The sequence below is a fragment of the Patiria miniata genome, unplaced genomic scaffold (genome assembly GCF_015706575.1).
Source record: "Patiria miniata isolate m_02_andy unplaced genomic scaffold, ASM1570657v1 HiC_scaffold_2, whole genome shotgun sequence".
In the NCBI taxonomy this organism is placed as follows: Eukaryota; Metazoa; Echinodermata; class Asteroidea; order Valvatida; family Asterinidae; genus Patiria; species Patiria miniata.
Genome location: NW_024037058.1, coordinates 16,181,273 through 16,198,362, shown reverse-complemented (window position 1 = coordinate 16,198,362; position 17,090 = coordinate 16,181,273). Strand labels below are relative to the sequence as shown.

Sequence of the window (17,090 nt, the reverse complement as noted above, 5' to 3'; positions counted from 1 at the left end):
GCTACAGGTAACTTAAAGTGGTGTCTACAAAATGCAAACACGCAAACTCTGCGTCGGCTGGACATCATCTGACACTAGGTGGCGCTACTCAAAGTAGAGTTTAGAATCATGGCTTGGGTGCTGTCTTATTCTTTTCCTTTTCCTTTTTTTTTTTGGTCACTTTATCTTCCTTTTTCATCCCTCCTTTTTGGTGCTGGGAAGTTCTGAACTCCCTCACTAGGCCAATGCTGACAAGACCATTGAACCTTTAGGTACTCCATCATATGCGTGTACGTCCGCCGCGGCTGTGCACAGCTGTGCATGCTGTTCATGTTTGTCCCATGTTAGACCTTAATATGTCAGGTCACTGTCAAGGTTATTCTGTACAATTGCTTTAAGAGCACACAACATGTTTGTGCCCAACGTGCAAACTTGAGATTTTGTCAGAGATTTTTGTGTTGACTTGTCAGATCCAGAGAGGTTAGTGGGGGGGGGGGGGGGGCTGAGGCTGTGCAGTGGGGGAGGGGGGCAGAAGGGCTCTCTCAAGTGGGAAAAATGGCCTTATTTGACAAACTTTCAGTCACTGGGGGGGGGGGGTGATGCCCCGTCCACACCCCCCTGGATCTGCCACTGTTTTAGTTATCTTTTTTTAAACTAACTCATATTCTCTCGAAACAAAACAACCAAATGCTATTGACTGAAGTATAAACTCCTGATGTCGTTTGTTTGTCCAAAGAACATCAAGTAGAATAAATAAAAATCCTAACGAACAACAATCTCTTCAACAAATTAAGCAAATTTATTGCGGTGTACTCCTCGGTTGGCACACACTGGCACGCTTGCAGAAAAGCTGATAACAGCTGAAAAACTGAGATTGGTTAACTCACAGATGTGAAGGTTAAAACCATTTAGAATTTGAAGCAATGGCAAGGACTTTCGTAAAAAAAATTATTTTTTTTGGCATGTAGCCATTATATGACTTGCAAGATTTTTTTCCTTAGCCTTTCCAAAAATGTTCCTGTAGGTATGGATTGATCACAATATTGTGGCACATTTCTTTGAAGTAAGTTTAATCACAGGTTAACTCCTAAGCTTGTCCACAGCTGTGCTAAATTAGTCTTTTGGGTGAACATTTTGGCAGACTTTTTGTGTACTTTTCGATAGATGAACCTTGGAAAAAGATTCTAAATGCTGCCAACTTTTTGGAAGACCTGTAGATGAGTGAACGTACTGTTTGCAAGAGTGTTAACTTCCAATGCGCAACAGATTATATATTTAGGGCCTGTCGCAATTCATATCCGGATGAGTTCCAGGGCAAGTTGCGGGTAGAATCATTCACTTTGTCTGGTTGAAGCCCTGCATTTGTCCCGGACATGTTCTGGAGAAATTTTCATTAGCAACTGTTTAACTCATAAATGCTGATAACTTCATTGCGGGAAGATTTCGGGGAAGTTGCTCAGAATCCTGCAACTTATACCCCATGCAATGTCCGCAACTTGTCCGGAACTCGTCCTGGATATGAATTGGCCCTTACTTTAATAAAAAAAACCCCAACACCATTTTTCAAAATGCTCAGACAAAGAAGGTTTTTGTTTTTATGTTTTTTTGTTGGTGGGGGAAAGGCGTAGAATTTTAATTAGACAATTAAAACCCAACCTGGCAAAGTTGCAATCAAAAAAGGACATGTTTCCTGCTAGAAAAAAAGGGATGTATGTCATTATTAGGCTGTTTTACAATTTAAAGGTAGAGTATATCATTTTGCAGCTATCCAAAAAGTAACTGACAAAATTATTATTAAAAAGCATACCGTTAAAAGATAGTAATGGCACTAAACTTCCAGTGAAATTATTCTTTCTTGCATGCTGTCATTTTGAAGAAAACAATAAAAGAAGACCATTTCCAAAGATGCATCTTAAGATGCATTTTTGGAAATTTCTGTTAGTAGTTCGTATGTCATTCAGCAAAGTTGGAATTGGTGTTGCTATAAATCGTCGGTTCAGTGCGTGACATCGCGTATAGCTGTAATCAGTTGAAAGAGAATCCTAGAATATTGTTTTCTCAGAATATAAAGCGTTCACTGAGCTAAAACTTGGTTGGTTAGTTGTTAAGCACCCTTCTTTAGATTTTGAGCACTTTTGTTGCGTCAAAAGAAACAATGCACAAATGACATATGATATACTCTACCTTTAAACGAATGTGAATTTGACGGCACCAAACACTATTTTGCCAATTGGCTGTGCGACATCACAAATTTGCAGTCACGTTGGCTATTTTATTATGTTTTTAGTCACCCTCCATGTACGTATAACCCCGATTCTCCTTATGATGTTTACACACCAATCTTCCATCCACACTCTCTGCAAAGAGTATGGCGCACTGTGTGCTTAAAACCCCCATAGGCAAGTGGAGATTCTAGTAGTTAAGAAACTGAATAATTGAATCATTGTTGGCCTACGCCTTTTCTCAACAGGCTGCTCAAGAAATCTTGTTGGCCCAAGAGGACAGCTGACCTCCCCAAACTACCCCGGCTACTACCCCAGCAATCAGAACTGCCTCTACAAGATCACCGTCGGCAACAACAAACTGATACGGCTCCAGTTTCTCATCTTTGCGATAGAAGGAACGCCAACTTACTGCAGTTATGACAGCTTGGAGATATTTGACGGGACAACTGAAAGTAAGTTTTACAAATTTTCAAGAAATAATTGATATTTTGCATATCAGTAGACCGATGCATTAAGCTTGCCCACTGAGTTCATTGGGCAACAGCACATGCGTCTCTGCAATGCCAAACTGCATGGTCCAGCAGCAGGCCAATTTCACGGCGCTGCAAAGCACACAAATTTGCTTAGCACAAAAAATGTCTGGCTTATAAAAGCAGGTTACCAGCCAAAACCCCACGTGATGTATATTGCTTAAGATTATTATTCAGCTGTTGTTTGCTTAGCATGAAAATCACATGGAGTTTAGGCTGGTAACCTGCTGTTATAAGCCAGACATTTTTTGTGCTAAGCAAATTTTTGTGCTTAGCAGCACCATGAAATTGGCCCTGATTTCCCAAAACAGTGCGTAACTAACGCCATGCGCAGCTGCGATCGATTTCACGAAACGTGCCGTAGCTGCTCAACGTTTTAAATAATCTAAACATCTTGGGAGAGGATAATAGCAGCATTTCTGAGGGCTGTTTGTGTAAGGTTTTGTTCGTTCAGTCGTTGAATCTCCTCCGCCTGCTATTTTGAAAAAAATTTTGTCCAACTTTTTTCACGATTGTGCGGCAACTTTACAACCTCTGTCACAAGTAAAATAGCGATTCTTTTACTATTATTCTAATAAAGTTGTGATTGTCTTGTATCTACCCTAAGTTTGTGTGGGGCAATTTTCATTTAAGGGAGCCCATACGACATATATGATTTTCGATAAACCAATCAGATTTTTGTTGTTTTTCTTTCTTACATACGTCCCCTCTATTTCCCCCTCAGACTCAAAGCTGATTGGTCGATATTGCGGCTCGGACATACCCACTCCAGTCATAACATCCTCCAACGTGATGATGATGAGATTTCTGAGTGACGAGTCGGTCGGTTACCAAGGCTTCTATATTGAGTTTGAGGAAGTCGGTGAGTCAATGAAAACATAACCCCGCCTGTTCTGCTAACCTGCTATTTGACCCTTAGGCATTTTTACTAGAAATCTTGCTGAATCTTTCCAAATCCCCCACTGTTCCGGAAACCAATGGCCTATTTCTTTTTACTGTATTTCAAAGGGCATCAAGTTCCATGTGAAGTAATACATAAATTTGCATTGAGTTCAGCTCATGACTAGAGCGACGTCTGAAATCAAGTCGCTCCTGAGGCATTCTGAACGACTCCGACAGTCGATCTTTCGCCATGTAGTGCGTCAAATCGCTCCTAATTGTTTCAGATGTGGAACTATTCATGTACTTCAATTCAAATCTCTGCCTTTAATTTGGTTCGGCGCGACTCTAGAACGCCTGTCTGAACCGGGGGTAAGGGACCTTTGTGAAGTGGTTCACAATTTCCTGCAATGTTCGGCCTCAATTACAAATTGGAAAATGTTTGATGGTGCATTTATATTGATGATCAAAACATTTTTCCTTGTGTTAATTTGCACAGTTAAAGTAATGGAACTTTAAACGTGATCAATTATTTCCAGTTTTAATCATTCGCAGTGTGCACAAGCATTCATCATAACAGCTGTTGCCCTATTTTTGGCAATTTGCCCCTCTTTTTTTGTTTGAACTTTTCCCGGTGGCTTCCTGCAGGATGTGGGTTAGAAGGTTGACAAGGATGCAGAGAAAAAAGGAAATGCAACATTAATATGTTTAATTGCGTGACAATCAATGATTTTATTGGGAGATTAGCATGCTTCTTTTAGAAGTTTTGGGTTTTTCCCCCCAAACCAAAACCTCAAATTAACCTTCTGAAGTAACAAAGTTGCATAATGAGATTGTTTTGTTTGTCTGTACTTAATGTTTGCATGTAATCTAAATGCATGAGTTGTTTGTTGTTTGTGTGGTTAGTACTTGTGCGCAATAATATTAATAACAATTGTAGCTACTAATGGCAATGAAAATGAATGCATTTTTTTTTTCAAAACCAAAAATTAATATTTAATCAATTCCCCATTCTTATTTTGTTTGCTATTTGAGTTAACCTTAACCTCCCCAAGTCAATCAAAATCCATCCCCCATTTTGGTGGATTTTGGGGGACTTGGTCCTGCAGGCCTGCTGGTTTCACTAACTATTGATGGAGTACCGGTATGATGGACTTGGGCCTGGAGGCCTAAAGCAAAGCATGCATTGGAAGCAGTGTGATTGATGGAGTTTGGGGGACTTGGTCCAGTACTTGGTAAAAGACAGTAGGGAGTTAGGTATTTCAGTTTGTTTCACTTTGTTTGGCCGTGGTGGCCTTTTTTTCTTTCAAAACCAGCTCTTTTGTTTTGAATTCATTTCTGACTGTTGCTGCGCTTTTGGGAATGCACTGCTATCAAAGTGCTTGCTCTTGACTTTTTGCATTGTGGATGGCTACTGGCGACTGATTATGTTAGTATTATTTTCAGACGATTGTGTGTACGTAATCCAAAGTGTCCTGGGTAAAGATGAGAGTAACTTGTGTGAGGGCACAATGTTAAGGCAGGCATGCTCCCCACCCCACCCCCCTCCCCCCCCCCCCAAAAAAAAAACAACCCCCAAACAACAGAACTTAGAAATGAAAACATCAAGTGGGCACAGCAGAGCAAAAATGTTGATAAGGTTCAGTTTTATATCTATTAAAAGAAATTTAGGGTATTCTTCTCTTTTTTTGAAATTTATGAGTACAATTTAATAGCACTCCACTTGACAAACAAAAAAGAACTAATTAAAAAGTAATCTCCCCAATATCTCCCCCAACTCTTGAGGCTTCATGCGTATAAATCCCCTCGCTAGACCTCAAATCCCTTGTGATTGTGTGTCATTGTGATTCAGATGAGTCACATGTCTGAATTGACGTCAATAGTCACCGGGAAACGTATTAATAAAAGTGTTTTGGCTGCCAATCACTGGCCCAAAACAGATTACCGTCAAGGTTTTGGTTTTGTTTTGTTATCGTCTCAATTGTGGTGTCATTACGCCACAGTAATTACCAAAACGAATTACCTTTTTTGTTCTATCCAAAAGGCAATTTTATTTTGATTTGTTTGTGGAAAATGTCTCCATCAATACAGTGTCCATGTATTTCTCGAAAGAAAAACTGTTCTTAATACCATTAGATTTATAACAATGCAGTTATTAACCCCAACTCCCGAGGGTGTGTGAAAAATCACATTGAAATTGGAGGATTCAGGACTGTGCTGAGTCATGTTTTGTATAAAGTGCCAACTTAACACTTACCACAAAACAAATTGCCTTTTAACTGAATAAGTTACTTTCCCATGTAAAAAAAAAGGGTACCCCTGTCTAGGGTATAAATATGGTATCCCTCCATATGTTTCCATAGAAACTGTTGGTAACCATAGAGATAGGAGGGATGGAGATGAATCGTCTTCAGAGGAGGACGATAACGATGACGATGATCGTTGGAACAGAAGGACGGACTACGGTTCCGCTGACTACTTCTCCATGTGTACGTTGCGTGTCTTTCTTCCAGAAGGATGCATGCCGTTATCACTGATAAAAAAACAAACACCAAAATTCAAAAATCCGAACTTTAGTCTTTTTTTAAATCAAATGCAAAGGACGAACAATTCGTGGCAATTTTCTCTTTAGACACCATTTTAGGAACAGGGTATCGTGACTTCAGAATCATGATCTACATGTCAGTCGCAAAGAAGTTGTGTTTGCCAGCATTCAAGTTCTTTGAAGACTACACGATTGAATTCCTGAAGAGAAGCTTATTTTCTTTTTTATTGTGTGTTTATTTATTTCAGTTGTTTGTAATGTTTAAAGTTTTCTTTTGTAAGATGGCCCCGTTCCTTTTGAAACTCCAAGTAGAAGCTCTGTGTTGATTGTAGATGCTCCGTGTTTCAACAGCTGAGGTTACTTCAACTTGGTGTACCATATGGAGCTGGGTGTATATTTTGTGTGTGCTCTACAAACAATCAAAGTGTAACAAATTCTAATAACACTTCTGTTTGTTTATATGAGTACGGTACCATATGACACCGGGTTATGTAAAAGCAAAGTCCGTCAAGAGCCATATAGGCCAAGGCCCATCAAGCTGGCGTTTATCTTCAGTTTCCATTAGTATGAAATGACTGAGAATATTTCTAGTCCCCCTAGATGGGATGCCAGTCCATCACAGGTTACTCCCCAGCTTGTGCAGATATACTCGTGGGTGGAGAGAGGCAAGTGGAGGTGAAGTGGCTTGCCAGCGGCAGCTGGATACCAACTACCCTGACCTTCTGATCAAGAACCACAAACCCTAATTAGGCCACTCTACCCCAATAGGTTATGAAGTTTACAGAAAGATTAGTGCCAGAAATGCATACTTAGCCAGTTTGCGCCGGTTGACGTGTATACCTGCAAAGGTTTTGCGGTATTCGGAATGGATGACAGATAAACACGCAGGGAGTGAGGCCAGAAATATCCGTCAGCGACCCACTCGCAGCGAGCGAGGCCAGAAACATGAGTTTGCTGCCGGAGGCTGATGGCTTCAACCCGCCTGGCTTGATGTTGAGTGAAAAGTAATGCCGCGCCTCGTTCCGTTCTTGAAAAAATAATCCCGGCGTGACCTGGTTAATGAACAAGCAAAGTTGTATTTTTACACAGTGCGATGCAAAAGTTATAATGCATCTGCTCTTTCTCACGCTACTGTTATGTAGATTCTTTAAATGTGTAGAGTTCATGTGTTGTGCCTCAAGGACACATTCAAGGGCCAGTAACCAATCTTGAACCCCTGAACTTCTCATGATTCCATTGAATCACAAGTCACATGTGATTCCGTCTGCCTTGACAGTCTGCAGTCATACTCATAAATTCTAGCAGTTCTGTGCGGAACCAATGGGATACATTTCATTTCCAGCAGTGGGATCATATATCTAACCCAATTTCCTTATATCATGACGATTCCAGCAAAATCAGTCTTGGTAGCAAGACTTCACGTCATCCTGAAGTATGCCAGTGCTCACTGCTACCAATCGTCATATTGACAGTTTCCTTCACAATATATGTAGACAGACACAGCGTGCAGCCTATAACATTGAATTTGGACTCCTTCGTAGGGTCAAACAAGTCAACTTAATACCATGTTGGTACAATGTAGTTTTGAGAAAAATCGTGGGATCAGCTTCTGACATGATTTGCTTCTGAGATGGGCAAAAATCCTTAGTGTTTGGTTCACGAAGTTGGTTGATGGTTACTCAATACCACATGTATAGTGTGGAAATGGGATAGAAGTGTGGATGTTTCACATTTTGGATGCTTTTCGGGTTAATTGAGGTCAATCATCAGATGATTGATCTTCGTGATGTTCGGGACGTACAAGTAAACAAACCGAAAATATCGAAATCACACAAGAAGAATGCATGCATGCAATATGGTCCTTTGCCCAAATGTGATTCAGCAAAACATAGCATTGCATTTCTGACAATTTTTCACACCTTCCATGACAATTTTCAGAAAGGTGTTTTTACTTTTAGTGATTTTGCCCAGCCTCTTGTGAAGCATCTGTTCTCCCGCTAGAGCAGGCCAGTACCATCCAGATGAAAATCGATGCAGGTGTTATAAAATTGTTATAACATAAGATATTTCCTCATATAAGATATTTCCTAAGCAAAACTTGGCTCACATCACACGGACGTTCTCATAGCACATTGCATAAACTATGTAGGTGCATGTCTAGCCTGGCTACCATGTCTATGGTACTACACTGCGTAGAGGTCACGTCAGGGAACCTCTTAGACTGGCCTGCCTGTCCCCACTGTTCAAATTTGTTTTAAAGATAATTGAAACTTGTTCAAAACTGCTACATTTTTCGGTTAGGATCACCGATTTTACAGAATTTTGCTAGGAATCTTCTAGATTTTTCAGTGTGCTTTTTCTGCTATTTTCATTTTCCCCACAAAATCTGCCAGATCTAGCAGGGGAAAAAACAGCTAAAATAGTCACCCTCAAAAGACTGTTCAAAGACAGTGTATAGGTGGAATGCGACACAAGTTACGTCTCTTTTACTTTGCATAGTTTGGGTTTTCGCTGCAGTATTCGGACAGTAAACCTACATACTCTAAGATGCACAGGATAATTCTGAAGCGGTCCCTTTTATATGCAAAAGGATCTAAAAATTAAATCAGGTTCTTTCTGGTTCAATGCAAAATATGGAAGTGAAAAAAAAGAAAAAAGTTTGTACATTATCATTACAATGAAATGAGCACACTCCTCAGTTGTATTATAGAATACAAATGGAATCATTGCAAGTGAGCTTATAGCTCCAACCCACCTTCTTCCAGGTTAGCAGGGTAGCCCTTTAACTTTGTCTGGGTCTCGCCCTGGATTTATTTTCCCGCCGAATGAAACGGTTCCTCCGCCACAACCACCCATCTTTTATCAGAGTGATGCAGAGATCCTATTTCCAGTCTAGACGCACCCAGTGACAAACAGGTTTATATCCTGTCCTTCCCCTCCCCAAGACTGGAACCGAAAAAAAATCACAATCCCAATTGTGTCTTTGGACGATCAGAGATTGATCTTAATAAGAAAGCCACAGGAGTTGCTTTACTGTTCTGTTGTCGTTTACGTCAGAAAAGCACAGAAATGGCCAAACAAATTATGTCGTACTGTGACAGCAGTCCAGCGGAAGCTGCGGTTTTGTGTAAACCTTATTTTTGTTTAGGGAGAGGGGAGTTATAATTTTTGTGATTTTCTGAGGAAACATGCTACATATTATGTTGACATGTTTATGAGGATAATTTTTAGCTGGCAAAGCAAAAATGAGTGCCTGGGCAACAAATGCAATAAAAAAAATTTTAAAAAGCAAAAGCATATGCACTTGTTACACACTTTCAAAAGACATATCAGATTGAGCATTGGATGCAGTTGGAGTTGCAGATCAAAGGTTTCTTAAATAGTTTTGCTGCTGAGTGGTCAATAGGCTTTCACGAGTCGGCCATGTTGATTTGAAAGTGAGGTAATATCTTCATTTTTGGAACTTGCAACTATAGAAATGCAAGCAGTGACATAAAGTTAGTCACCGTACAAATTGATACCAGTCTGCTGTGATGAATGATTTAAAATTTGTGATTAAACATATCCCAATCTTTTAAGCCACATTAACAAAAAACTTGAAAGTGAGGCTAGAATGCATAAATAGTCTGGCACATCAAATTCAACATTTCACAAGTTATGTAGTACATAAAGGAACATGACCCAAAATGGCTTCCTTGTGAATAAGGCCCTTAAGAGATTGTTTGTAACTGATCCTTTCAGTCTAAAATGTTTAGTTTTATCGGCCCAGTATTCTCTGTGATTGATCTTCAAGTAATTAATGACTGAAAGTTCTCTACTCTACTTTTGATCATAAAAATTCCCTCCCCCGGTTTACACCTCCTGTTATGGTGTGGGCATAATAGACAATTTTTACATGTCATATTTATATCTCAGCAGCATATTCTCTGTATGACTTCAAGGAAGTGGTTTTTCTAAAAATATGTTCCTTTTTGTACCTCTAATCTGACAAAATCTCTGAAATAGCTTCGTCAAGACAAAGCCCCCACCTTCTCGCTTCCGCCCACAGTCATCAGGAAATTACTGTCATCGGCCCAGCTGTCAAGAAGACAACTTTGTGTTTTAGCAATGTTATTGCATCATAGCCACCTACATTTGACTGTCCACCACTAATAATGGGTGGCAAAGTCACTCATGATGATTAAACGCAGCATCATCACATTAGCTTGAGATAATGAGCCACTTGGCCGTTTTGACGTTTTTTCCCCCCAGAAATAGTAGTTAGCTCATGGTATTTGCCTACAATTCAGTAATCTATGGACGGTCACATTTTGTCAATTTAATATCTGTTTTCTATTTTTTCCCATTAAAGAACTCACTGTTCTTTCTTGATCGTTTTCCAATTTACATGTGTAAAATTCTTCTTCCTCAGAAGAATGTTGAGGTCTTCATCACGTACCTACAAATGTTGTTCGTCTATTTGTGTTAGAATTCTGAGCATTTTTATCTAATTTTATTTTATGTTTTGACAAATTTGCAAACAAATCTCTTTGTTTTCTGACCAAAGCTTTTGCAATTAACCAAGCACTAACTTGGATATAGTAACTTTGCAATTGATTAACTTAATTGATTTTACTCGGTTGCAAGTCTTTATGACGTAACATTGTTGTTAACATAACATATTTACCACTCGCTGTCTGAATGTGAATCTAATATGACTCGATATAACTGACTTGCTACAGCAAAAGAAATAATAATAACGATACTAAAAAACAATGAATTGTCTTTTTTATACAAAAATTGCCATGTCTCTCTTTCCTTCTTTTTTCTTGTCCATCCCTTGTTCAATCTAATACAGATACTGATTTTGCACCGAGCAACCCATGCCATGTTGGCAATGGTGGATGTGACCAGCTGTGCGAGATACGACATAGCAAGCCGACGTGTCGCTGCAGAGCTGGCTACAAACTAGCCAAGAACAAAATCACATGCATTGGTAAGGGTACCCCTCCCCCCATATCTCTCAATTCTAATCCTTAGCTCGTGTTTTCTGATCCTAGAATGAATTTTAAAGAAGAGGCTGTCTTTTTCAAAATGCCTGTCAGGGTTATAAGTGAAAAGTTCATAATTGAGGAGTTTCGGCATCCAGAAAAATACATTATGTATACGTATCCGTATTTGTATGACTATGGCTGATATGTGAAGGGCCAGATTAAGTGTTCTGTAGGCCCTGGGCACCAGTGTTCTGTAGGCCCTACTCGGCCATAGGCACCGGCACCAATTTCATGTTTATGGTAAGTTGTACTAAGCAAGCCACACCACACTGTGGTATTTTCGTAGGCCTTCATATTTTTCGTAGGCCCCAAATTTTTCATAGGCCCTAGGCACAGTGCCTATTGGATAATCCGGGCCTGGATATGTGTAACCATATGTAAGGTCGTGTTCAAATTTCAGTTTCGGCATCGCTTCTCTATGTATACGTATTGCTGCTGAGAAAACCAACTCACAATTTTATGTCACAAAAATGCTCACAATTTCACGCTGTGAAAAATTCATTCTTAAGAATTACCAATAGCAATCCGACATGTCTGGTATATTATAAAATTAAGAATGTGAGGTTGGCTTAATTATTCAATTGGAAGAAAATTTGAGTGAAAAGACAGACATTCATGTGAACTGATCCTGTGTCCATCGACTTCCACGTATAGTTCCCCTGCCACTTTCTTGTATTACGCATGAGAAGAACGCACGAATGGATGACATTACACGTAAAATTGATACGGGCATGAATGTCAAACCTGCCAAAACTCTCTTTTTTTCACAAGGGTCGTTTTTGACTTTTCCTTCATGATAACTTATTCCTCATTCTTGATAAGGTACAACCTATAATACTTGACCATGTTTGGCTTTGGAACAAATTGAGAAATTGATTATTAGGATGTTTTAGTAATAACTAGGATAGGCAGTACTTTCAAACAAAAGCAAAACACAACAAATTTGGAGATGTTCCAGTTACTCAGTGGAAGTCCTTTTTTTTGCAAAGTAATGACCATTTGGCACCGAAAACTTGCAACGGAAATGTGGTTTCAACCAGTTCCCCGAACACCCAAATGTTAAGGTTCAAAAGTGGCAAGCCGCAATGGTTTACCTCACGCAGGAACGCTTGAGGATTTTGGCTCGGTGTTGGTCGTAAATCCAGTGGCCAGGTGACCAAAGAAAGGCGTCTGCGGAAATGGGCGACTCGCACAGAATTTTCTGCTTTCTCACATTCCTGGCAACTTCTCACATTTACTCTGTCTAAAAGGTTGAAATTAACTTGATGCTCCAGACAACCCAAGCAAACCACACGCCCCGAAATCAAACGTTCAGGAAAATGTAAGGCAACACCTTATTAGTAACCACTTCCACTAACACGTTCAGGCCCTTTGTATCACATCCTGGAGGTGATGAAGAATGTTGTTTAATACGAAGAACGCTTTTTTTTTTTAAGGTTAAATTATTGTAAATGTTACACTTGTCCCTCAGGGTCACTATGGACTCACTGCACAAGTACCCCTTAAATTTGAACATGACGAAGCATGTTGTTATTGAAAGACACTAGTTTGACATGCACATACAATCAGGTGTGTTCTCACAAAAATGTTAAAGGCATGGAGTAGATTATTTGTCATAGTGCATTTGTTTCGTCCGAAGCAACAAAAGTGTGGAGCGCTGTGGTCCAATGGTTACGGTGTAAGTTGTCTCGTCAAGACGTGATCGAGTACGTGAACCAAGCATACATGAAGTTGTGTTCAATACTCAGTTTCCGCATCGCCCTTCTGTGTATACGTAATGCTGCTGAGGAAACCAAGTCACAAATTTCTCACAAAAATGCTCAAAATTTCACGTTGTGAAAATTTCACTTCTCCTAATTAAGAGCTTCAAATTACAATGCAACGGGTCTGGTAAATCATAAAATTAAGAATGAGGGATTGATGTAATTACTGAAATTCTGATGGCAAAGATGGAAATTTATACGTACTGATCCCGTTTCAATTAGCTTCCACATGTAGTTCCCCTTTTCACGTAGGAGAACAACATAAAGTGATGACTGCACACTTAAAATTGATAGGGATACATGATACGGGTGTGAATTTGAAACCTGCCTAAACTCTCTATTGTCACAGGAATATCCTTGACAACGTCATTTGAATGATTTATCACTTTGACTTGAGAATAACTCTTGATTGACTTGTGATGACTTGATTGCAAATCTGCTCTTTGCTAAAGCTAAACCAATTTGTTTTGGTTTTTTTACAAAAGTGGAATTGGATGGTTTGATCTCTTAGACAGGAATGAATGTTCCTCTGACGATCGGTGTTCCCAGATCTGTGTCAACACGGAGGGCAGTTATCACTGCGAGTGTCAACGAGGCTACCACCTAGCCGCCAATGCCTGGGCATGCGCGGGTAAGATAAGTGTATAAAGCCGTATCGAAACCACTTGGCTACGGTTGGGAATAACACGCGCACCTATGGAAGCCACTGGCTAGCTCCTGCAGCCACTTCCCGTAGACACGTGTGTTATTTCCAGCTGTACAGCCGAGTGATGCGGCTTAAGGCTTCGTGTTTGAAACCCGTGCTTTCGTGTATGAAAGCACGGGTGGCTTGTGCGTAAAGCGCTCGCCACTCACCAAGGTGACCACGGTTTGAATCCTGGCCGCGGATCGCATGTGAGTAGAGTTGTGCGTTGGTTATCTCCTGTGCCTCCAGTTTTCCTCCCTCCGGAAAAATCAAACACTTTCTATCTCAGGCTGTGCTCCGTGGTCATATATGGGTGGATGTGGCCGGCAGCCATAGGCGCCTGTACGTGCCAGCGGCCCGACCATGTTGTAGCCGCGTCCTTCACAATTCAGCATACCAGCTGCGAGTAAGGATGATTAGCCTCCCAAATTATTATTATTATATTATTATATTATAGTGGCACAATTGTGAAAGCTCCTGTTTAGAGAGGACAATACCTATAATTTTGATGCTAATGGTCCCCCCCCCCCAAGCGACAGGCCTGAATCCAGTGTATATTTTTGTCATGTGTCTGTGTATGGGCATTTACATTGTTATGAAGTGTTAATGATGCAGGAAAATGATCCCAAACTCCTAGTCTGTAATCTCATGGACCGTTACTACATGTAAGTGATGCATTAGTAAGATTTGAAAAATTACATTTTCAGGTTTATTCACCGAGCTCTTAACAGCTCTGTGATAAACATTCCATAACACTTGAATTGCTCATATGCATCCATCGCATATATTGGCAAAATGCAAACTTTCTGAAGTTTATTTGCACATGCAGTTAATGGTTGAACTTTTGCAAATGGGGCCTGACTTCACAGAATTTGCCAGCTCAAAAAATTGTTGCTCTTTGCTTCTGACAATTGCCTTCAATTCTGCTATATTGGGGATACGTTACTTCCATAAATTACGGAGAAGCAGGTATTTAAAAGTTACTGACAGTCTCTTGACCTTCACTAACCACATCAATTCCTTCCACAGAACCATCAAATTCACATCGGAGTTCTCGGCTCACCAAACCCACTTTCTGGATGTCACCGTCCGCAAGCAAGGCAACTCACTAACCACTGACCTGTATTCCAAACCCACAGACACCCACCAGTACCTCCACTCCTCCAGCTGTCACCCCAGGCACTGCAAAACTGGCATAGCGTTTAGCCAGGCACTCAGACTCAGAAGAATTTGTTCTAATGATTCCGATTTCTCCCGCCATACACAGATACTGAAGAACAACTTGGTGGCCAGGGGTCACAGCTCTCGCCAAGTTCATCGTGCCATTGCCAGAGCTAAATCTATCCCCAGAAATCAAGCTCTCACGGGAAAGGCCCCTGATGCCATGGCCAAACCCATGATTCCCTTGGTTACCACGTTTCACCCCAATCTCCCTCCCCTCCGCAAAATCACTAATGACAATCATCATATCCTCCATACTTCAGATCGCCTTGCCCGCGCCATCCCCAACGGCCCCACATTGGCTTACAGGCGTCCTCGAAATCTACGGGACTTGATTGTTCGAGCTGAAGTCCCATCCTTAGATGCATCCCCTCCCACCCAGCATGGTACTTTCAAGTGCAGTTCCAGATGTGTTGTCTGCCAGATTCATATCCAGGAGTCTGACTCCTTTTCTGGCCACTCTTCTGTCACTACCCACAGAACCATTGGTAACATCACTTGTAACACCTCTAATGTCATATATCTCATTTCTTGCAGGGTCTGTGGAGTGCAGTATGTAGGTGAGACTAAGAATACGCTCAAGAAGCGTTTCTATGCCCATCGGTCAACGGTCAACACCAAGAAACTAGACACCCCTGTTGGTCATCACTTCAACCTGCCTAACCACTCCATTTCTGATATGATTTTGCAGGGCATTGAATCTCTTGGCCATCGCAAAGAGTCAGTTCGCCTCAGCAGAGAGAAGGTGTGGATGAATCGTCTTCGAACTATTCAACCACATGGTCTCAACATCCAACTTGGAAATGATTAATCCTTTTCTTCCTCCATTGTCCTCTGTTACAGATAATCCATCTGGTCTTCCTTGTTTGTGTTAACACATCTCCCGCCATCTTTCATCCCTTTCCACCTCTATACTGCCCCCCCCCCCCCGCATCATCCCTTCACTCTCACACTCTTTTGTCCGTTCCCACTCCCTGTGACCTTTGATCCTTCCCCTTTCTGGTCCTTCCCCTGTTTACACCAGACCCCTTGTGGTTTGCCATCTCCCTTTGTTTCTTTGTTCTCTCATCCACCCTCCCCTGCATCTTTCCACACCTTTCCCTCCTAATCCTCCTTTTGTGTTTCTTCTTTCAGCCCTGCATGTTTGTGTGCACCCCCATGTTAATGTATGCATCTCTGTCATTTCTGTTTTAGCCTCTGAAGAAGAACTTGCTAAGTTCGCAACGTCAGGCCACATTAATTTTAAGATTCTTTTGTTTTCTGTAAGTTTGTGTAGAATAAAGGGTGGTTATATGGTTTTACCGAAAAACGTTTTTTGATTTTGTTTTCCATTCTTGAAGATGTTGATGAGTGTCTGGTCGGCAATGGTGGCTGTCAGGAAGTGTGCCGCAATATCATCGGCTCTTTCGTCTGTGAATGCTCCACCCCCGGGTCAGAACTGCTGATCGATGGCCGCAGCTGTGGGAGTGAGTACAGCACCTTGAACAGCCCGATAAAAGGGCTAGGGGAAATTTGTGTTGGGGAAAATTAGTGATGGGGAAAGGTGTCTGCAGGTTTGAAAAAAATAGTTTAAAACATTTCACAGTATTTGCCTGTAAATTTACATGAATCTCTGTAAATTCTGATGTTCTGAGGAGAGCCTTTGGATATATATTAGATTGACACTGACTGTCATGTTGAATGAAAAAAAAACAATTTTAATACTCAGATTTTTTTGGAGGAGGATTTATTTTATGAATAAAACTATCTGCACAAGTTCCTTTCAAAATATAAAAACTCTACCTGACGTGCATGCTGCTCACTACAACTCCAACAGTTTCTTGTCGCCTTTCAGTTTTTAGCTCGTGATCATTTGTTCCTCTCACTTGTTACATTTTACCAGTCAAAGCCAACTGTCGAGAAAACAATGGTGGATGCAACCACGTCTGCCATGAGAAGTTCAACGGGCGATACTGCTCGTGTCACGTAGGATTCCTTCTGGCAGATGACGGATTTAATTGCACAGGTAAAAGAACAGATTACTCTGTTGTATTCAAATGACATACATGTAGATTGTGTTGAATTATAAAGTTGACAAACTGGTTCCTGTATTCAACATTACTATACATAAAGGGCCAATGCAATGTAATGTTTTTAATACAGTCCTTGAAAATGCACCTTTGTGTCCCATTTAACCTTATTTTCAATTCTTGTTTTGCCATTTTCTTGGGTGTTTTTGGTACCTTTTGGG

The 17,090-nt window shown here is 40.7% G+C and overlaps 1 protein-coding gene across 1 annotated transcript in view; it reads left to right on the top strand.

The window, feature by feature from the left end:
- LOC119726680 (fibrillin-2-like) overlaps positions 1–17,090 on the top strand; it is a 62,191-nt gene that overhangs the window by 20,795 nt on the left and 24,306 nt on the right. The window contains exons 5-10 of the mRNA XM_038198467.1: positions 2,450–2,656; positions 3,459–3,596; positions 10,996–11,133; positions 13,466–13,585; positions 16,201–16,326; positions 16,743–16,865. Coding sequence (XP_038054395.1) covers positions 2,450–2,656; positions 3,459–3,596; positions 10,996–11,133; positions 13,466–13,585; positions 16,201–16,326; positions 16,743–16,865 — 852 coding nt within the window. The remainder of the gene's footprint in view (positions 1–2,449; positions 2,657–3,458; positions 3,597–10,995; positions 11,134–13,465; positions 13,586–16,200; positions 16,327–16,742; positions 16,866–17,090) is intronic.